The 22,165-nt window shown below is 41.0% G+C and overlaps 3 protein-coding genes across 4 annotated transcripts; 2 read left to right on the top strand and 1 right to left on the bottom strand.

Moving 5' to 3' along the window:
- Nucleotides 1–1,376: 1,376 nt before the first annotated feature.
- On the top strand, nt 1,377–3,092 carry naa80 (N-alpha-acetyltransferase 80, NatH catalytic subunit; the record flags this gene model as incomplete). Its single annotated transcript, XM_022203323.2, has 1 exon — nt 1,377–3,092. A coding segment is annotated over one exon (786 nt), but the record flags the coding sequence as incomplete, so codon positions are not given.
- A 630-nt stretch (nt 3,093–3,722) lies between these two features.
- si:dkey-20d21.12 (uncharacterized protein LOC556245 homolog) lies at nt 3,723–8,060 on the bottom strand. Of its 2 annotated transcripts, none has more exons than XM_051949792.1 (4): nt 7,786–8,060; nt 6,016–6,156; nt 5,157–5,390; nt 3,723–4,681 (listed from the first exon to the last, which is right to left on the bottom strand). In XM_051949792.1, the coding sequence occupies exons 2-4, from the start codon at nt 6,143–6,145 to the stop codon at nt 4,539–4,541; spliced, it is 507 nt and encodes a 168-aa protein (XP_051805752.1). In that variant the 5' UTR covers nt 6,146–6,156; nt 7,786–8,060; the 3' UTR covers nt 3,723–4,538. The 2 variants fall into 2 exon arrangements, with proteins under 2 accessions (XP_051805752.1, XP_051805753.1); XM_051949793.1 differs by having other exon boundaries at nt 5,157–5,375.
- Nucleotides 8,061–8,812: 752 nt separating this feature from the next.
- Nucleotides 8,813–20,676, top strand: amt (aminomethyltransferase). The gene is made up of 9 exons (XM_022203322.2): nt 8,813–9,044; nt 12,546–12,713; nt 13,031–13,111; nt 14,262–14,393; nt 14,466–14,544; nt 14,723–14,868; nt 16,916–17,096; nt 17,294–17,449; nt 19,379–20,676. Exons 1-9 carry the CDS (start codon nt 8,817–8,819, stop codon nt 19,552–19,554), a joined length of 1,347 nt encoding a protein of 448 aa, XP_022059014.2. The 5' UTR covers nt 8,813–8,816; the 3' UTR covers nt 19,555–20,676.
- Nucleotides 20,677–22,165: the final 1,489 nt, after the last annotated feature.

Genomic DNA, 22,165 nt, shown 5'->3' with positions numbered 1-22,165 from the left:
ATTGAGATTTAAGTATAAACAGTAATACCTTGTTGAAAGAGCAGCTGTTTGTGTCGTATTTACTTTTAATGATGATTTCCATCTCACATCATTCAGACGCTTTCTGCTCTGATTTGTTTAAATCTCTATAAACTTTGGGTGTTTAAAATATTTCAGGTCTTTGTCATTCTTGGAGCTTCAGTAAAAAAACAGCTGGACTTCCATCATGTAAGATATTGAGCAGAAACGACAGGTAAACAACAGGAAACAACAGGAAACAGGTAAATAACATGCAGGTCTTTTTTAGTGTATTTTTTGATATGTCTAATACCACTCCCAGCCACAGGGGGCAGACATGACGCCACACGGCACCAGTGTTCTTCCGCTTCCGGCTGCCAGGAGGACGAATACTGCCTCTGAACATGTAGGTAAAGTTAGAAAGGAGGAGGAATTAGAGGTTTAATGACGAGAAACCAGCAGGAATTACAGGTTTTTGTCCTAGAATGGACACTAAACATGTCAGCGGTTCCTCCTGGTAGAGTCTCAGTGCTGAATTCACCTCTTCGGAGGAATATTTTGCCGGGTAGCATGAAGCTAACAGTGTTTAGCATTACCTTATATGGAAGAAAACTAAGGGAGGAGATCAAAAGGTCCAAAATAAAGCCAAATAAATTACTAAATAAGTACCTGTTTTATCATTCTAATGTCAGAGCTGCACAAACCAGGAAAAACGTTCAGTTTATCAGGATTTTATTGAACTTTTACCTGGACTTAGCAACATTTTAACTAAAGAAAACACATGGCTCACCACATGCTGTAATATAATATACCTGTACTAGTTACTGCAGTACTATAACTATAGCTACCTGTACCAGGTAGAGTACCACCAGTACATATATTAATGTATTATTACAGTAGAACTCAGTGATTGTGGTGCTCTAAAAGCAGAATGTGACTTTAATCAGCTTCTGATTCTCTGAGGGATTTTTCTAAAGGTTTGTTTGGTTCCAACTTATAAATGTGATTATTTATCGTCTTTCTGTGATGTTAAACTCAATGTTGTTGTGTTTTGAATCAGTTTTGGTAAATTCTGGTGTTTTGTTCATCCATCCATCCATTCTCTAAACACCCTAACCCTGTCTGTATAGGATTCATAAATGTTTTTAAGACATTAGCGATAAAACGTTTAGAAAATGAGAGAATTCCACAGAAAGTTTGGAAAATGAGCAGTTCTTGATTCAGTCAGTGAAGTTCTGAGGGTGTGTTGTTGTTCCACAGCAGTTTGATGATCATCATGTGAACTGGAACCCTCGATAGAAGGTCTCAGTCTGGAGATTAACCCCAGAACAGAAGAGCTGCTCCTTTAAACTCTTTCTGGTTGAATGGATTCTGACTAAAACCCTGATCACCACAGGTCTGAAGACCAAACATCTCCAGACCCAATACTGGATTCTGATGTTTGTGAGATCTCAACACTGAAGCTGGATGTAGAACCCTTAGAGAAGGTCCATGTGGTTCCCCTCCACCGGCGTCCGGACCTCCTGGTTCCTTGTGCAGATCTGGTGAACTCAGAGTGGCAGAGGAGCCAGGCAGCCCGGGTCCACGCCCTCCAGAAGTCCTGCTCAGAGTTCCCGGTCTGCCTGGTCCTCCTGCGGGGTCCCCGGGGGTCCGAGAAGCTGCTGGGTCACGCCCGTCTGTCCCTGGTGGTGGGTCATGGAGGCAGTCTGTTCGTGGAGTCGGTGGTGGTCTCCAGGCCGGAGCGAGGGAAGGGTTTGGGCCGGACGCTGATGGAGGAGACGGAGCGCTACGCTAAGAACCGAGGCTTCAGACGCCTCGTCCTCACCACCCACGACAAGCAGCACTTCTACGCCCACCTGGGATACGTCCTGTCCACGCCGGTGCAGAACGCCGGCGCCATGACGACCTTCGTTCCCATGGAGACGCTGCTGAGGTTCTCCAGGACGTCCAACGAAGAAACGGAAAGAAGGACGGAGAATGGAGTGACTCAGAGGAGCAGAGAGGCAGCAGGAGGTGGAGGAGGATCATCTCCAGCTCCTGTACCTCCTCCTCCACCTCCTCTTCCTCCTCTTCAGTCTGTGGAGCCGATACTTCAGACACTGACTGAAACTCCCTACAGAGATGCCAAAGGAGTTCCCATCTACTGGATGCACAAAGACATCTGATGAAAACACACATATAAACACACACACATAAACACATAAAACACACACACATACACACATAAAACACACACATGTTGTTTTCAGAAAGATGCTCTCTGCTGTCAAACCAAAGACACGAACATGGATGACCTTTAGTTCCACATTCAGACTCGGTCCTCTTCAGTCACGTCTTTATTTATCAGACTTCAGGTTTTCTGCATCTTTTATCTCCACGTCTGAGAACATGAACGTCTGAAGTCACTTTAAGCTGAACTCTGGTTCCAGCAGAGATCATGAGTCCAACCAGAAAGGAAAGTCTGAAGGATGATGAACACTAAAAGTCAGAAAATAATCATAAACCAGCGTTCTTTAACCCTCGGAGCCCCAAAATCTGCTGTCAGGTTTAAAAAATCTGCTAAATCATTTATCGATGCAGAGAAACTAAAAACAAAAAGAATCTTTGAGTTTCTACCTTCAGAAGGTCCTTAAACTCCTCTTAAAGCTCCAGGTCTCCACAGAGGAAGGACTTCAGAGGTTCTGAAATTAAACTCATTAAATATTTGGTTTTTCACGGTTTGAGGATTTTTTTAGTTCCAGAGAAGAAGAACTTCTAAGAATTTATATCTGGAGATCCGAGCTGTTGGTTTTAGATCCACTTCATCCAGAATTCTGGAGAGCGTTAACGTATGATCAGATGTCTGCAGGTTCCTCTGGTTTCTGGTGTGATGTTCAGAAATAAAATCACTGCTTTGGTCAAATGTCAGGTTTCTGAGCTGATCAATGGACTAATAAATAATGTCATAAATCAGACCTAAGTCTCTTATCTGCTGCTGTAGTTAAATTATGGGATGTTGTGAAGATAACCAGGAGTTCTGAATGTGCCTTTATTAAACCTGTAAAGGTTTGTTACATTTCTGAAAAATAATGGAAATAAAGAGAGTATTTCTCTGACATGTCTATTCTTACATTTTTCATCGTTTAATGTCAGCTTTGCTTCTTGTCGCTGCACAGACCAGCCTTCACTGGTTTCCTTCAGTTTGTGGTTCATTTTAAATCCTGGAACCACTAAAGGTTTATTTCCTGAATAACACAATGAACAGAACTTTAAATGCAGCTGATTCCTTCATACTTTATGTCTGATTTGATCCAACAACTTCCAAACACTAAAAGCAGGGATGGGAATTTACCGCGGATTTCATTTATTTGAACAAGTTTGAACACTTTATTGTCGCTGATACTCCCGCGCGATGGTAACGACGTTAACGATAGCTTGTTAACGACGATTGTAAACGGCCCAGTGATTGGAAGTCGCTGCGCCCCCCCCCCCCCCCCCCCCCCCCCCCCCCGCCGTCAACAACTTTCCGCTAAAATCAGAACTTGCTGATCCCATCCCTGTAAAAGAAATTTCTTCAACATCCCTGAACCCTAAAACCCGTTTTATTTAGTAATCCTCATTACAGCGTTTCAAAACAGAACTTTCAAACACATAAATGTGTATTTAGTTCCTACAGCTGACTCATTCTTTAATTCATTTATGCTGGTTCCATTTTTCTCTTCAGAAATCAACAGAACAGCTGCCTGTGAGAATCTGAGAAATGGTTTTATTCCTTTTAAAAACGGCTCTTCATAAATCAGTAGCTGTGTAAAAATAGGACAGAATCACACAGAAACATGTTTAACTATGAATTCTAGGAGATCCATGCTGAAACCCCCCAGTGTGTTCATAAATGTGATTTAAGTGTTTGTCATCTTCATACTGTGGTCAAGTTAAACACACAAGAAATAAACAACACAAAAATCTTTATGGCTCAATACAGAAACAGCTGGTACAGTTTATAACACACAGTAAGTTTAAATCATAGATTTTTATTAATAACGTGCCTTAATACCAGAGATTTTATTAAATATAAAGTTCATTCATAGAATCACCTGACAGGATTCAGCAGATTCATAACGTTCATTCTGTCGTTTTCTTCTGTTCAACTAGCAGCTCTTTTATCTGATAAAGTTCATGAGGACGATGGTTTTACATCGCTGACGTGTTTCCATTACGTCTAGAAAGAAAGAAAGGTAGAAACTGAACAGTTGGAAAAAGGATCCATCATTAAATAAAAACGTCCAGCCTCTGTTTTACCTAAAAACATCTGAGGAGAATGTTCCTGTCTGGTTGGTCTTCTGTTCTACAGCCTTGTTCTTGTCCTCGTCCTCTGAGGACAGCAGACGTAGAGGAAACATGTCAGGAAGGTAAAACCATCATCCAGACTAAAAGAACTGCTAATCCAACCTGCAGGATAGAGTTTCAGAAACCTTCCTAATGACATGTTTCATCCAGAAACTCCCACAGATCTCCGTCCCATATGAAGCTCATCTATGTCCAGTCCACGTCTGCTTCTGTCCTCATGTCCTCTCATGTCCTCTGATGGACGTCAGGTTCAGCCTCAGACTCTGGAGTTCTTGGATCAGCAGCGATAATTCAGACGCTGCAGCTTCTTTCTGCTTCACAGCTTCAGTCAGAGTCCGGATCAGACCGCCCTGATGGACTGGAACAAAGAAAGAGGAATAAATAAAGAGGAATAAACACGAGTTCATCCAGATTCAGTCACACACTGCTCAGTAACACGCTGGTCCATTACAATGTGAAATGATGGAAAATCCTGTTTTGACAGTTTTCTCTTTTTCCTTCCTGTGTGGTTCTCTGGATGGTTGTCAGGATGGAATCTTGCTCTCCTGTGGATTCCTTTAGTCAGAACATCACGTTCTTTAGCCACATCCATGCTTCACTGTGAGGACCAGACCTTCACTGGAGTAGATGTACTGATGTCTAACATCCTCAGCTGCAAGTTACCAAATTAATGTTAATATTCGCTATCAAGCAGTATCCTGTTCTCACATTTACCTGGTTTAGCTTAAAGCGATAAGAACACAACTTACTGATGGATAACAGCGTAGATACGAACTACATGTAGTTTATTAACATCCAGGACACATGGGGCTGAACTACTGAACACTTCTCACCTATAAAGTAGAAGATGAGCAGCACGGTCAGCAGCAGCAGGGTGATGATAGCACATCCCATAATATACGCTCTGGAGGACGATGGAGTCAACATGTCCTGGAGGCGGGTCTGCCACTGACTGCTGATTGGACGTCCTCTTTGATTGACAGCTGTCATGTCAGCCGGGAAAACGTTCCCGTTTGGAGACGGAGTGTAGGCCGGACGAGGAGGCCTCATCCCTGGAAGGAGACACACTGTCAGAGGGTACGTTTAGAATAGAATAGAATAGAGTATGCTTTATTGTCATTATACAGTACATTTGTAACTGCGTTCAGGTTGTGTGTGTACCTTTGTTGTTGTGTGTTCAGGTTGTGTGTGTACCTTTGTTGTTGTGTGTTCAGGTTGTGTGTGTACCTTTGTTGTTGTGTGTTCAGGTTGTGTGTGTACCTTTGTTGTTGTGTGTTCAGGTTGTGTGTGTACCTTTGTTGTTGTGTGTTCAGGTTGTGTGTGTACCTTTGTTGTTGTGTGTTCAGGTTGTGTGTGTACCTTTGTTGTTGTGTGTTCAGGTTGTGTGTGTACCTTTGTTGTTGTGTGTTCAGGTTGTGTGTGTACCTTTGTGTTCGTAGTGTGTTCAGGTTGTGTGTGTACCTTTGTTGTTGTGTGTTCAGGTTGTGTGTGTACCTTTGTTGTTGTGTGTTCAGGTTGTGTGTGTACCTTTGTTGTTGTGTGTTCAGGTTGTGTGTGTACCTTTGTTGTTGTGTGTTCAGGTTGTGTGTGTACCTTTGTTGTTGTGTGTTCAGGTTGTGTGTGTACCTTTGTTGTTGTGTGTTCAGGTTGTGTGTGTACCTTTGTTGTTGTGTGTTCAGGTTGTGTGTGTACCTTTGTGTTCGTAGTGCGTCCGGTGCAGGTCGCTGATGGAGTCCACAGAGTGCAGCTCTATCTCGGTCAGATCTCTGTCGCTGACTCTGTAGGACTGAGGAGTGGTCTGGGAGGACGGAGGCCTCGACATCCTTCACCAGCCTGAGAGGAAATAAACGATTAGATGTTTTTATCTGATGGTTTAAAGGACGTCCAGCTGGTCTCCACCTTCAAGTTTTCTTTAACCTGAGAGGAGGTAAAGGATCAGGAGGTGTTTAATGTCTGGTGGTTTAAAAGGACGACATCCTAAAACACGTCTGAACATCCACATGAACCGTCTGAACTCTGTAACTCTGTGGATCATCTCTGACCCTCTAACTTCATTTCTTCATTAATTCTGTTTCTGCTGTTTCCAGATGATGTGTTTTTATTGGTTTCTTGCATCTTGATTTTTTTATCTTTCTTTTTGCCACTTTGGGAGAAACTTTTTAGCTTTGATTTTTCAAAATCCTGTATAAAAAAAACCTTTTTCTATTTTTCCTGGGCTCAGGTGTTACAGAGATAAAAATGAAATGATGGATCTACAAACTGAAGATATTTTACATTTAATCAGGTCTCCTCCTGGTCTCTGATCTTCGTCACGTTGCTGCTGATCACAGCTGAGTTTTTACTGATTGAAGACGTTTTTAACCAAACAGTGAATTATCTGTAATGTTTTTAACTAACACACGTAAAGGGATTCAGATGAATTTATGTTTCCTGACAGAACAGCCCAGATAGCAAACTATGGGTGAATCAATGTTGAATCTATGTTGAGACCTAACGTAGAAATTATACAGAAAGCGCAAGGTTGATAAAATGTTGAGTCAACGTTTGCTTACATAGATTACATGTTTGCAAACATAGATTCAACATTAATTAAACATTGACCTGTCAAACATTTTAATTAAACCAAAATACAACGTAGATTCAATGGTATCTTTTAAACACAAACTTCAATGTTGACAAAATGTTGTTGAATCAACGTTGATCCAACCATCAGTCTTCAACCGTAACCACAATTCAACCTTCTTAACCCTAATTCAACATTGATTTAACATCTTTTGCTATCTGGGATTAGTGAACAGAAGCTGAAGATCAGAAGAACAGGTCTTTCACTTTTTACTGATTCTGCTGCCTATAAATGGACTAATTCTGTTTTTTTTAAAGATAACATTCATTCAAACACGTCCAGCTCAGAAAGTTCAGAAGTTTGAGTCCGTGAATAATCCTGATCTGATCCTCGTTTACCGACGACTTTAGTCCAGTTTCATGAACAAGCAGAAGTCAAACAGCTGATGAGAGCTTCTGAAGAACGTTTCCATCTGCTGTGAACTCATCCACACATGGAGAGTTTGTCCATCCAACTGTAGATGAGGGAAGAATCTCTGAATAACTGGGAGGTTGAGGACTGAAGATAGATCAGTTAGACTGGGAATAAAACGCATCATGCAGCTGGAATAGTTCATAATAAATAATAATAAAGAGAGTTAATGAAGAGAGATGAAGCTCTGGAACATGGAGGATGTTTTATAGCTGAAATAATGCAGAGAATGAAAGAATTCATCACATGAGGCTCAGAAACAGAAAGACAAGCAGCTGATTTATCTATTATTAGAGTCCAAAGAACAGATGATTGTTTTATATTTTAATCAGGTGTAAAATAACATCTGAAGCTGAGAAAATGAATGAAACATGATTTACTGTGGTTCTGATTTATAGACAAACCACAGCAGGTTTATCTCCTCCTACCTCCTCTAAGGAACAGAAGCTGCTTCTGTTTTATTCCTGTTTCTTCAGTCAGTCGTTCTCCTCGTCTTCTGACCTGTGATTTCCAGAACATTTAGAGCTTCCATAAAGCCAGATAAACGTCCTCAGAAGTTCTCCAGAGCTGCAGAAATGATCCACTGAGCTCCTGATGCATCCAAACTGTCATTGTTGTCTAGAGAAACTAAGAAAAGTGGAGTTTGTTCCTCAGAGAGCTGCTCCTCATCAGTACCATGTTCTGGTTTATCCGGCCAGCTGCCCCGGACACTCACAGGGAATGAAGCCTCCAAACAGCCTGAAATAGCAGCTGGACTCGGGTTATAATTATCCAGAGCATGACTCATGACGGGCAGACAGGACAAACAGTCAGGACTTTATGTGAACAGAAACACCTCAGAAGCTTCACAAACTCAGATATGTGAGCTGTTAGAGCTGCTCTGGAGAAGGACGAAGGACTGGAGGATTTATGGATGAAAAAAAGATCAATATTACAGTTTACAGATTATTTACATGGAAAATCAGCCAAAAAAACTGCAGTTTGACCCTCTCAAAATCAGGCAATAAATCAATTATTGGTTTAATAAAAGTAAAATATTTAAATATTTAAATTTTATTTAATACAGAGCACATTTCTGGTTCCTCTACTTCACAGAACTGCAGGATTTTATATTTCAGTGAAAAATGAAACCACAGTGAGTGGAAATGTGACTGGAGCCTTAAAATATTGTACATTATGCAAATTTATCTGATTAATTAATTTAAAAAACACTGATAATTAAAGAATTGTGGTTCCAAACATGTATTTGAGATGTTTGGAAAATGTTCTGAGATTCCCTTTTGTGGTTTAATTATTCTGTGGTCCAGATTAAATTTATTAACATTAAATGTGTTTATTGTGCTAATTATCTGATTCTTTCATATGTTTCAGTGTGAGTGAATTAATTCCTCCAACCAGCCATCACAGCTGATATAAACCACTTTAACTACATTTCCCACAAGGCTTTGCTTCTTCCTCCATGTGTTTTTGCCAGAAGTCCGGAGACTTTCCAGACTTCCCCCCTCTGTCCGGGCAGCGGGAGTCAGAGAGCCGCAGCGGGACTTTGAGGTGCATCATGTGGGCTGGGATGACGGTGAGGACCGGGGGCTCGGTGCTCCGGCTGCGGGCTTCCAGGGACGGGCTGCGGGGCTGCGGGGCCGCGGGTCCGGGCAGGAGGCAGCAGCAGAGGCAGGCTTCTGGTTCAGAGGTAGGAGGACTAATGTCGCCATAACACATGCTTTCTGCCTGGAGGAGGACGATCATTTAGAAAGATCTGATTTAACAGCAGCAGAGCGTTCATGTCGACGTTATCCTACTTTATAGTCTTTTAAATCTTATTATCTTCTGTGATTTGTCTCCAGTAGTGACTTTAATATGAATTCTGCCTCATTTTAGTCCCAGGATTTTATTTAAAATGAACATATTTGTGCTGCAGAATGACTGGATGGTAAATGAAAGCGTCCCAGCAGCAGCGGATTCATGCAGACATAAAGAACATCTGTCCTCCTGAACATCTGTCCTCTGGTGTCACTGAGCTGAGATGATTTTATTAAAGCAGTGACTGAATCTAATCTGCTGTTTATTACTCTGATCGTCTGCAGACTGAAACATGAGCTGAACACTAAAACCCAACAGTTGTAGCTCTAACTAAAGGACTTTCTATCACAGAAAGCTTTTCTTCTGCTCCTTCAGACAAACGGCTGACTTTGGACTCGTGTCCCACAATGCATTTCTGCTCTCTGATGACCTTTAGAACCCTACAGTTTGGGTTCTAAGTTCAGCAGTCAGAACAGAAAGAGCAGAAAATCCCGTCACCAGAGCTGTAAACCTGTGAAAGATGTGATCTTATGGCTGACACATTTGTTCTGTTCCTCCTTATCCCAGCTGAGGAGGAGAAAAATGAATCTTTTCTAACAATGAATCCTTCAGTTCTTTGGTCCAAACAGGGGACAGATTAAAGGAAAACTGTGCTGCAGGTAATAAATAAACTCACAGGAGAGATTCCTACAAACTGAACTCAGCTCCTGTTAGTGTCCTGTGTGTAAAAAAGTACAGATTATATTCATCTCTCATTTATGTAAGACGTTTTTATCTCTGTAAAATTTCATTTTTCTGCACGGTTCAGTTTGGAATAGAAAGGTAAAATCATCTTTTTTGGCTCCCTGTGATGTTTTTTAGACAAATATTGATGCTGAAATGTGGAAAAATCTTCCTAAAATCACTTCACAATCTGTTTCTGTGATGCAGTTTATACCTGTGCAGGTTGAAAGGTCGACTCCGTCAGACTGCTGCTTTTTTACATTGAAGTGCCCGAGGTTCTCATTCAGACGTGAAACTGACTCATAGATTATCTAAAAGTGATTTATGCTGGTTTTCCTTTAATTTGTCGCCTGTTTGTATGTTCTCATTCTTAGGAGTGGGGAACAGGGGGGAGCAAATGATTTTTAGATCCAGCGGTTGGAAAAAAACACACATTAACATCTGTCTAAATAATCGACCTGCTAAGCCTTCATTCTCTGGAGTTCTATTCCTCGTTTCTGTGTCCAAACAGCGACTGAACATTTAAAATATCAAAAACCAAGCCCATAATCAGAATGTATTTAGGAGAGACTGAATCTAAAGGTTGGAATCAGGACAGATTAAATCATTTTATAACTGATTAATATCAGACTGAATTCTTCACAGTCTGCAGCATTTTTAAACATTTTTAGCATTTTAAAGGCCTTTCCACATCTAGAAATAAAAAAAACACAGAAGAAGAAGAATCCCATCAGTCCCCAGATTTCCACTCAGGACATGAGCTGTTGGACAACGTTTGTTCATTTACTTTTATTTTTTCCTTTCCCAGCATTGATCAGCTGTTTCCTCGTTATTTGGACAGGAGGATGATGGCAGTACTGTCTCAGATCTGTTCCCAGATGTTTATAGGTCTGTAGTTATGTAATGAAGGAACACAGAGCACTGAAACCTGACGCCAAATCATTGTGATAAAGCAGCAGCTCTGACCGATTATCACCACTGGAGAGGAGACCGAGCTTTAAATGACGCTGAGACGATCAGAATTACAACTAGACTGAACAAACTAGGGCTGGACGATTTGGTCTAAAAAAATATCTCCGATTTTTTAAAGAAAAATTCGAGTTTCGATTCGATTTTCGATTTTTTCTTTCAATGCACTTAAAAATTACTGCAGACATCAGATATACTGTCAAAAGTAACTTTATTGCTGTAATTGTCCTCAGAATAAAAAAAACGCATGTAAACAATTTAATGAACAAGTTAATGAGGCTCTGTAATTCAACAATTTCCCCAGGAACTGAGAGCATCTTTTAATCCGTGGGCAATTATTTCACCGGTGTGGTAATCGGGGAAATATGCTGTCTGGAGGCAGATGCTGTGCATGGTCCAGCTGTCGTTGCGCTGTGAGACTCATGTACGGCTGCATTGTCCGGCCACCTCCTCCAGCTCGTTGCGGATCTTTTGCCGAGTGGTATTGTACAGGTGAGGCAGCGCCACATCGGCGAAATACTTGCGACTGGGTACAACGTACCTTGCATCTAACACTTTCAACAGCTGCAGTCAATTCCAGCCGTTTTCAGTTCAAAAAATCGCTAATATTCTATTTGTAAATAAAAAAATATGACGAGAAATACAGGGAATATTGGACGGGCATCGCGAGGTGCATTTTCTTGAAAACGACCGATTCGTGGATTTTATACCAACTTCAGGACATGTTTTGGACAAAATAGTTTACTGGCTTGTGTCATCTGGATGTAAAAGGTTGGATTTTGGCCGTTTTTTGTGGAATCTTTTTTTCTGTGTGTAATAATAAACCCGGAAATGTGAGTCGCGCTGTGTGCGTTGAAGCCGTGTATAGAGAACGGATGGATGGATATTCGTTGTTTGTCGGACAAATGTGTTTTTCTCACCCGCTGTGGTAATCGCATCTGAAAGTGGTTTATACCGGCGGATTCGTGAGAATCTAAGCTTTCCATCGGTGTATAGTGTTTGTATAATCGCGTTTGGAGCCGTCAGACATTCTTGAAACTCCTATGCAAAGTAGGAAGTGTACCGCCGGCGGTACACTGAAGTTTTAAACATACTTTGCAGCGAGGCTTTGTCTGTTGTTCGTCTGAAGCATCAAAACCGAACCAGTTCCAAATGATTGAGTTAGCTGTGCCTTTCTTTTGAATGAGTTCTCTGTTACATGCTGCCGCTGCCACGGGGAAGGGGGCTGTGTCACACCGCGCTACGGAAGCCCACGAGGAATGGGCGGACGGAAAGCGAAAGATGCCGGAAAACAGCGGGGGGAAAACTCGAGTTTGCAAAATAAAAATCTTTTTTAGCAACAAATTCGATAAATCGATCAAATCGATTTTTTGCCCAGCCCTAGAACAAACTGACGTTTTTATTGTCGTGTTGTGGTGCAGTTTGTCCCAGAGATATTAGAGATATTAGAGATATTAGAGATATTAGAGGAGCAGCTGTAGTTTGACTGCTGTGGATTCAGTCAGTGTTAGAACTGTACTTATTACTTTAAAATGCATTAAAAGAGCAGAAAACTGGAAAATATAATCTAGACGACTGTAATCCAATATTAGTGCAGGAATGAGTCCACAGCCCGATAGGTGAGGTTCCTTCCAGTATGTTATCAGTGATTGCTGTGTTCTCTGTGTGTTTTCCGTCTCTGTGCTTTCTCTTCCCTCAGGCTGCTCTGAAGAAGACTCCTCTGTTCGACTTCCACCGGCAGCAGGGAGGGAAGATGGTGGAGTTTTCCGGCTGGAGTTTGCCGGTGCAGTACAAAGACAGCCACATCTCCTCACACATGCACACCAGAGAACACTGCTCCATCTTCGACGTCAGCCACATGCTGCAGGTCAGAGACCAGAGGATGAAGGATAGCACTCCTTTTACTGCTTCTGTCACCCCTCTCACCTTTTGGTGTCACACCTTTGCATCTGTCTGCCAGACCCTTCATTCTATTCGTCTTTTTTCTTTTAACGTCTGACACTGATTAGCAGCCAAATAAACCTCCATCCAGCCTACCTTCTGACCGGTTTACCTCTTCAGACTCTGTGTCATTAGAACACCAGGAAACATACAGCAAACTATCAAGGACTAAGAGTTTCTCCAACAGGTACCACTATAAATGTCAGACCGCTGACGGGTTTATCTTCGTTTCTTCTCCGTCAGACCAAAGTCCACGGCAGAGACCGGGTGAAGTTCATGGAGTCTCTGGTGGTTGCAGATATCGCAGAGCTCAAGGACAACCAGGTAGATGAAGGATTGTTCATTCTTATCTGCTCTACCGGGGCTGGAAACACACCACTGATATATTATCACCAGAGTTTTCTGTTCCCGTCACATTTTTCCTCCCTGTGGGTTCGTTTTTCATTACAGGATAAAATCCTGCATCTCTATGGAAACAGAACAACTGTGGATAGATGTAGAGAGAACTTAGAGCTGTTTTATGCAGCTATACTCCCAGTAATCATTAAAAAATACTAAATGAAATCAATAAATACATGTGTTTGATTACGTATTTGGCAGAAACAGGTCCAGCGTTTCTCCAATGCTGGAAAAAAAATGGTGCCGCCACATAATGTACATATTTTAGTATTTATATTTTAAATATGTCTCCATAATCTGCTCTGATTAATCACTGCATGCAGTTCTGCAGGTTTGAGGTTTATTCCACCAAATATACCACTTTGTGCCCAAATAGTTCTCCTTTTAAAGGTTTCTTTGTCCAAATTCCTACTTTGTGTCCAAGTCCTTTTTTACAGCGCTATGCAGAAGTCTGGGCATCCCTCATAATTCAAGGTTTTCCTTTATAAATCACTGGTTGTTTGGATCAGCAGTTTCAGTTCAATACATCATGTAGCAGACGAACACAGTGATGTTTGAGAATATTATGTTCCAATAATTAGTCCTAAAGGTGTTCAAATCAATAAAACAACAAGGGTGCCCAAATTTATGCACCTGTCTACTTTTGTTTAAATAATTATTGCACACTTTCTGTAAATCCTGTAAACTTTATTTCACTTCTCAAACATCTCTGTGTTCGTCTGCTACATGATGTATTGAACTGATTTCTGATCCAAACAACCAGTGATTTATAAAGGAAAACCTAGAAAATGATCAGGGGTGCCCAGACTTTTGCATACCGCTGTATTTATGGGTTTATTCCACCTACAATATTATATTCTGTCCACCTACTTGTAGCTTTCAAGGTTTATTCCACTCAGACAGGACTTTCTGACTAATGAGTTCCACGGAGGTGCAGAACTTTCTATTGCAGTGAAGAATGAGCCCAGAGTGAGTAGAAATGTGACAGAAGTTTAAATAAAGTGTGTGGGGTGATCAGAGTCCTGGTAGGAGGTTAAATCAGACCAACGTTCTTATTTCTGGTTCACCTCCTCAGGGTTCCTTGTCTCTCTTCACCAACGACCAAGGAGGGATCATGGACGACCTCATCGTGACAAAGACTGACCAGGGCTACCTCTACGTCGTCTCCAACGCCGGCTGTGCCGACAAGGACTCTGCTCATATGAAGGTCAGTAAAGTGGTGGACCTGCAGACAGACCTGGGGTCAGCTGGAAAGGTTCTGATGTTCGCTGTGTTTCAGGCCAGACTGGCAGAGTTCAAAGCTGCAGGTTTTGACGTTGATCTGGAGTTCCTGGATGAAGCACTGATCGCTCTGCAAGGTCACATATGCACTTATTCATCCCTTCTTTCATGCTATTTATTTTTCTGTCCTTTCTTCTAATTATACTTCTCCCTCCTTACTATCTTTCTTTCTTGAAGTTGAAGATGTGACCTCCTCCATGTGTGTCCTCAGATCTCCTGTAAACCATGTAAATCCTGACCCGGCTGTGTCTTCAGGTCCCAGCATGTCTCAGGTTCTCCAGAAGGGGCTGAAGGATGACCTCAGGAAGCTGACCTTCATGACCTCCACGCTGGCCACGGTGTTTGGTGTTCCTAACTGCAGAGTGACTCGCTGTGGGTACACCGGAGAGGACGGGGTGGAGGTGGGCATCAGCACTTATGTGCTGGAAGTTTCTCACAATATATCATAGATGTACGTGTTGTCGGTGTAAATAGACTACGTAGCATCCAGATACTTGTGGTTTTAAGGCTTATTTCACCCCATTTCCTACTTTGTATCCAAGTCCTTTATGAAATACTGTATTCTATCCAAATACTTGTAGTTTATTCCACTCAAATAGTACTTTCTGACTAATGAGTTATGATTTGTAAAGTTTATTCCTCTAAAATTACTACATTCTGTCTGTACTTATAGTTTTCAGGGTTTTTTTACTCAGTATACTCCATTCTGTCCACACCAACACTTTTAAAGTTTTCTTTCACCTTAAAATAATGCTTTGAGTGCAAGTCCTTTGAATTTTACAGGTCCTAAAATACTAAATGTTGTCCATGTACATCGTTTTTTAAAGTTTGTTCCATCCAAACAGTACTTTCTATGAGTTTTGGTTTTGAAGGTTTATTCCAAATAAATATCAAATATTATTTTCTGTCCTGCACTTCAGTTTGCTGACATCCTTCCCCTAGTTATGCAGTTCATTTATCAGACGCTTTTATCCAAAGCGACGTACATCTGAGAGTAGATCCAACACCAGCAAGGAGCTAGTCAGGAGGAAACAACCTGGAGAAGATCCAAAAACAGCTTCAAGTTCAGGTCAGTAGGTGGCGCTGTTGCTAAAAAGTTGAAGTAAACTGAAGCTCCAAAGGCCTCCGTGTTAGGACTTCATAGACGGTTCTCGGCCTCAGCTCCACTGTCTGGATCAGCTGGATGAGTCTGTCCAGGATTGTTTTGAGTAGAGTCGCCACAATCACCTTCAAAACTGCAGAAACTTTGGGTGACATCCCAGAGGGTTCATCTCTCTTTATATGTATCACGTGAGTGTTAAAAAATGGTGAAATACTTGAGTATTACAGGCATAAAAGCAACATTTTCACCATGTTAGCTTCCAGGATTTACAGTTAGCGCTAAACACAAAATACAGCTGAGGTTGATGCAGATGTTTGGAGATGTTAAAACCTGACCTGATGATGGCAGGAGATGAACAGATCACCAGATATGGTACAGATGATGCTACAGAGGCCATGAATGATGGCACCGCCCTTCAACAGTCCATCTAAACATTTCTCTCCAAACAACAAACCTAACGAAGAGGTGAAGGTAAAGATCGATTCTTTGGGAGTCCATCCAGTAGCTGTAGAGATGGTTCATCCTGGATGGACCAGAGGTGAACTTTTACTGATGTTTTCTTCTTCCTGTGATGAATCTGAAAGGATTTCATAGTTGGCTTTAAAGCTTTATCAGACCTCATTTTGATGCACAGTGGCAAAAAGTTGTGTTCATTTTTTTTGTATAAAAGCATATGTGAAACAATAGCCACATCAGAGAAAAGGGATCCCAATGGGCCAGTCAATGGTTCACTGCAGCTCAGTTAAAAGGTGGAAAATGAAAACTGTACTTGAACAAGTTAGATACAGCACTCAGGCACTGGAACAATTCAAGTGAGCATAGAACATAGAGACTAATGACCTCCATGACATATATATGATCATAAAGATGGGGAATGAAAGTCCTTGACTGGACATGTTTCAAAGAGCCCTGGTAAATTCAGTTTATTTCCAGTATTCAGCCACCTTCACATCTTTCTCTTGTTGTTCCTCCTTCAGTATGGCGATGTGCCGCTTAGTAACACCGCTAACAGGACCAGATATGTGAGGAATCCCTGATTTTACTGGATGAGTCTATCTGCCCACTCTGTAGTCCTCTGTAGGAAGCAGGGAGGATGTGGGTGAATCTGTCTTTGTCTAACAGAGGGATGGTGGGAGTTTTGTTTTCTTTATTTTCTTTTCACTCAGAGCACCAAAGACTGGCATGAATCATCCTCCACGAACATCTAGAGTTCTGCAAAACTAATAACTGAACTTAATCATTACTTGTTTGATGATTCTCCTCAACAAACTGATTTCTTCAGGTTAAATATGCATTTTTAGAACATTACTGGATGAAGATGAAGCTCTCCAGTCTGTGTGCTTCAGATCTCGGTGCCTAAAGGCAGAGTGGTTGAACTGACGGAGAAGCTGCTGACCAACGGGGAGGTGAAGCTGGCCGGTCTGGGAGCCAGAGACAGTCTGAGGCTGGAGGCGGGGCTCTGTCTCTATGGCAACGACATCGACGAGACCACCACACCTGTAGAGGCCTCCCTGGTCTGGACCATAGGTGAGACTTAGACACTCATGCACTGTTTTTATTGTAGCAGGCATGAACACTGCTTTTACCTGTTATTTTCCATCATTTCTCACCAAATGTGGTAAAAACACAACTTTGAAAAGACATTTAGATGTTCCAGGATGTGGTTCTTTGCATCTGTACTTTCTTCTATCCATTAACGCCATCGCTTTGCCTTTTTCACACAGGAAAGCGCAGACGTCAGACCAAAGACTTCCCCGGCGCCAACATCATCGTACCTCAGATCAAAGCCAAGGCAGACAGAAAGAGAGTCGGCCTGGTGTCCTCCGGTCCTCCGGTCCGTCAGCATACCCCCATCCTCAGCCCTGATGGCACGGTCATCGGTAGGAGACCACCGGGTGGAGACCTGTGCTTCCACTTTGTTAAAGTTAACAGTAGAAGAAAATAAGAGCTGAAATACAATAGGATCAGTGTTATTTAGACGTACATTTTCCATTTGTTCTCTTAATAAAACCTAAAAAAACAACAAATGTAGAACCAAAACTAGAAAGCCTCAATGTTGCCAACATAAAGGTGTGTAATATTTAAAATCGCTGTGTGTAGAAATAATAAGAGCTTTATTGTGGCCCAAACATTTCCAGATCCAACACACCTCAGTTGTAAAACATAAAGATGAATTTGATTATTTTTACATTAATTTGACACCATATTTAACTTTATAATGAAGACTAGTGCATGTCATTTTGCATAGTAAAGTCATATTCCATGATTTCAAGCATATTACACATGAATGGATGCATAAATGACTGATTGATGATGTAAATAAATCTGTGTGTTGCTCAGAGAGTAGGTGAAGGATGGAATAAGACTTTAAAGTTTTAAAAAAAGTAGAACATAGAAAGTAGAAACACTTTAAAGTTTCTATCTAAAGGTTTTATTATGACTTCATCTTAAAGGACCAGTGTGCAGAACATAGTGACACCTGGTGGTGAGATTACAGATTGCAACCACATAAATCAACCCTTACTCTTCCAAACATGTAGGAGAACCCATAGCACTGTCACTTCAGTGTAAAAATAGGAAAGGTTCTCTGTAGAACCACAGTTTGGTTTGATCATTCATGGTTACTATAGAAACGGACACTCATTCCTTCCAAATGTAGAAATGCAGGATTTATCCTTAGCCAATGAAAACACAACAATTCATAATCCTATCGGCTTCAATAGAAGTCAGCTGGACTTCTTTTCTAAATGGTTTGTAGTTCCAAATTTCTACAGTCAGTGCGACTCACATGTCTGATGGTCCATGAACAACCCAAGAACTACATGAAGCTGCCAAGTCAGAAACGAGTGGAGGTGTTAATGTCAGTGAAACTTTCAGGAGTGATTGTCAGGACCTATAAGATGGCTGTTCCAGGTTAACATACGTGGCTTCCATCATTCCTCTCCAACCATCTGTCTTTTGGTCTAGAAAGTGATCATTGCCATCCTCAACCTAAACATAGGTCCTGCTCTCCTGGATCCGTTGGTCTGCATATATAAAGGTGTTCAGCTTCTGTTTGGGTGTTTCATTCTTTGGATGGACCAGTTTTTGTGTCAGAGTGATGCTGAGTCTGAAGTTTCTCAGATACCAGCTATATGCTCAAAGATGAGAGATGAGATGTCTTCAGGAACCAAAACGAGAAGTCCAGTTGTCTTCTATTGATGCTTTTAGTATTATCAGTACCTGGATGACTGAGAATCTACAAACTCAACAGTTTGTAGTTATCAATGTGGAATCCATCCATCCATCCTCTATACACTGTTTTATCCTCACTAGGGTCATGGGGGGTGCTGGAGTCTATCCCAGCTGACTCAGGTGAAGGCAGGGGACACCCTGGACAGGTCACCAGTCTGTCACAGGGCTACATATACAGACACACAATCACACTCACATTCACACCTACGGACAATTTAGAGTAACCAATTAACCTCAGCATGTTTTTGGACTGTGGGAGGAAGCCGGAGTACCCGGAGAAAACCCACGCATGCACAGGGAGAACATGCAAACTCCATGCAGAAAGATCCCAGGACCAGGCCGGGATTGGAACCGGGGATCTTCTTGCTGCAAGGCGACAGTGCTAACCACTAGCCCACTGTGCAGCCCATCAGTGAGGATAAACTCATGAAAACAAACCCTAACCCTCCAAAAGTCCGTTTCTGCTAAGAGAGTCCCCTCAGTCCTCCATGCCTGATTTCCTCAGAAGTTCTTGTCAGAAACTGCATCAACCAGAGATTTCCTCTGAAATCCTTCTACCTGTTTGTTTACTCCAGGTGAGGTGACCAGCGGCTGCCCGTCTCCCTGCCTGAAGAAGAACGTTGCCATGGGTTACGTGGACGCAGCGTTCGCAAAGAACGGAACAAACATCCAGGTGGAGGTCAGGAAGAAAGCCGTACCGGCCATCGTCAGCAAGATGCCCTTTGTTCAAACCAACTACTACTCTGGATAAGAGATGCACTCAGATGGTTCCATGTTTATCAATGCTGCCCCCTTCTGGTTACCTCCAGCAGTGCACAACAATACATAGTCAGCACATCTCTCTGGTGAGAGAAAACAATCCAAAACTATAAACTTTAAAGCAATAAAGTCTGAGTGCAGCACATTAAGGCCATAAAATTTAGAGCGGAATAAACCCGATTAAAGAACAGGAGGTCAGATATTATACAAAGACTTTGTAAAGTGTGTCAGTATTGTGTTTAAGAAAAGCATTACCATGATTCCATTACTATGGTTCCACCTGTGGATGGATGTGTAGAGAATCCTCAGCAGCTTACATGTTCCCAGCAGTAACCTGAGGATGTTTGTAAGATTCCACTTTATAGATGCAGTTAATAGATGCTCCATTAATGCGGTTCATAGACCAAGTTTTTCTTTTTCTAGTTTATAAGAAGCTTAAACTGAAACAACTCGCTGCACTTTTAGCCAAACCTGCTAAAGTGCGGCTGTAGTTCCATTAAATTCTGGCATTTAATTAACCTTAAGTCATAGAATAAACATGATCGAATTTCCATTTGTCACCACTGGACCAAAACAAGATTCCAATCTGCCTCTTTGATGTGAAACCATCACATGCCTGCTTTTTTTGTTTAAGTCTTCTGGTTGTTTTTGAATACTATAGTAGTAACAGCTTGATTAAAGCAGGTATAATTGTATAAATATATAAGAGGTAGTAGAACAGGCTCAGCTTGTTTTCCTCCAAACAAACCTGTCAGGTTAGTTTGTTATTTTTGCTCTTGGATTGGTCAAAATCTTCAACAGTTTCTCAGATATTTCATGACATAATAACACGTCTAACTTTAAAAGAGAAGTTTACACTACATGTGGTATAATAATAGTCTTACTTGAAATCTTAATGACACTTTAGCTGTAATTACGTTGTTTATGTATTTAATTTCTTTTTGAGATTAGGACACTGTGAGTCTTCAGAAATAACACTACTGATTTATGAGTTAAAGCTACACTGTGTGTGAACTTTAATGTTGAGCTGAATGTTGATGTAAACAGGGTAAATAATATTTTCTATTTGATTCAAATAACATCTTTTCTTTAATAAAAGACATTTCCTATCTAATTGTTTCTGGTCTGCAATTATTGGACCACAACAATGAGCAGTAATGTGAAAATAAGGTCACACAAATGTGGAATATTCAGGATTTTTTCCTTCACATTGTTGTGGTTCATCAGCCACAGGGTTAGACGGATTAAAGCCACATGGATGGAAATAAAAAAAGAGATCTTCTCAGAATTAATCACTAATTTGACTTGTTCCAAAATTCAGTTTAAGGCCAATATAGCTCTGGCAGAGCATAATTCTGTCTAAAAGTATTGGAGAATTTTGTTCTGAACATTGTTTAAAATTCTGATTGAAGTTTTTATTCTCTCTGTGTTGATTTTAGACTCAACAAATACAACAATTTTCAGTCTAATTCAGTTCAGCTCAATTTCAATTCAAAGAGCTTTTTTTGGGATAAAATTTCAAATTATATTATATCCACAATAATAGTAATTTAAACATGAATACGCCACTCACAAGCAGATTAATTCAATTTGTCCCAGATAGAATTATAAAAGCAGTTAAAGCCGTCAAATGGTGACTTTTTTAAAGTTGTTTTACAAAGTTTATAAATGTCTGCAGCTGATTACATGTGAATAAATGTGTAAATACACCTAAATTTAATGATAAACTGTGACTGAATAAACGTGAAATATTTGTAGCTTATAGCATAATTAGGCATGACATGATAATTATAAGCAGTATTATGATATTGTTCATTCTGTATGTGTTTGGTGCATCTAATATCCTTGTTTAGACTGTAAATAGCATGATTTATCCATTAGTTTATAAATAAAGTAAAGAAATGGTCTGTATCATCCTGAAAATATATCACTCTTGACTGAAATCAGGTAATTTTTTTACCTTTAGTGGCTGTAATCACATTTTGGCACATTATAACAACTAAACGGTGAAAAAAAATGACTGAAATCAAGTCATTTTTTACCTTTAGTGGCTGTAATCACATGTAATCACAAAAGAGCATGACTTCTTTCTGATCAAATCTGTTCCTCTGCTCACATTCTTCACCTTTATAGTCCACTTTTAAAGTCCAGCAGACAGGTGCTCTGCTGTGGAGTGTGATGATGTCATCAGACTGAAGTTTCTGTTTCACCCACAGCGAGCTTTAGGACACCCGGGTCAGACTGATGTTAGAAATACTGACCGACAGCTCAGATTTAACTGACTGTAGTTCTGTTTTGATGGATGTTAAATTTTCACTCAAAGCCTCCAGGAGCTGAGTCTTTAAAATAACCGCCGTCTGGTTACAGAGTGAAAGCAGCAGTTCCTCCTTAAGGTCAGAGACTGCAGCATCTGAGGGCCTCTTCTGAAGAAGATGTAGTTGATGAAGATGTTCTGGAGCAGAAAGACCACGACCAAGCAGCCTGGAGATTTTAGGCAGCGTCTCCCTCAGGTGGGTGTCAGTGGTGTTCACGGTCAGTCTGTGGTTATCCTGTCAAAAAAACAAAACAGAAAAAAATCTAGATTATAAATCAACGTGTAACCA

This window comes from Acanthochromis polyacanthus, chromosome 6, assembly GCF_021347895.1.
Source record: "Acanthochromis polyacanthus isolate Apoly-LR-REF ecotype Palm Island chromosome 6, KAUST_Apoly_ChrSc, whole genome shotgun sequence".
Classification (NCBI taxonomy): domain Eukaryota; kingdom Metazoa; phylum Chordata; class Actinopteri; family Pomacentridae; genus Acanthochromis; species Acanthochromis polyacanthus.
Note: the sequence above shows the minus strand (reverse complement) of the source record. Positions and strands in the feature narration are given on the sequence as shown.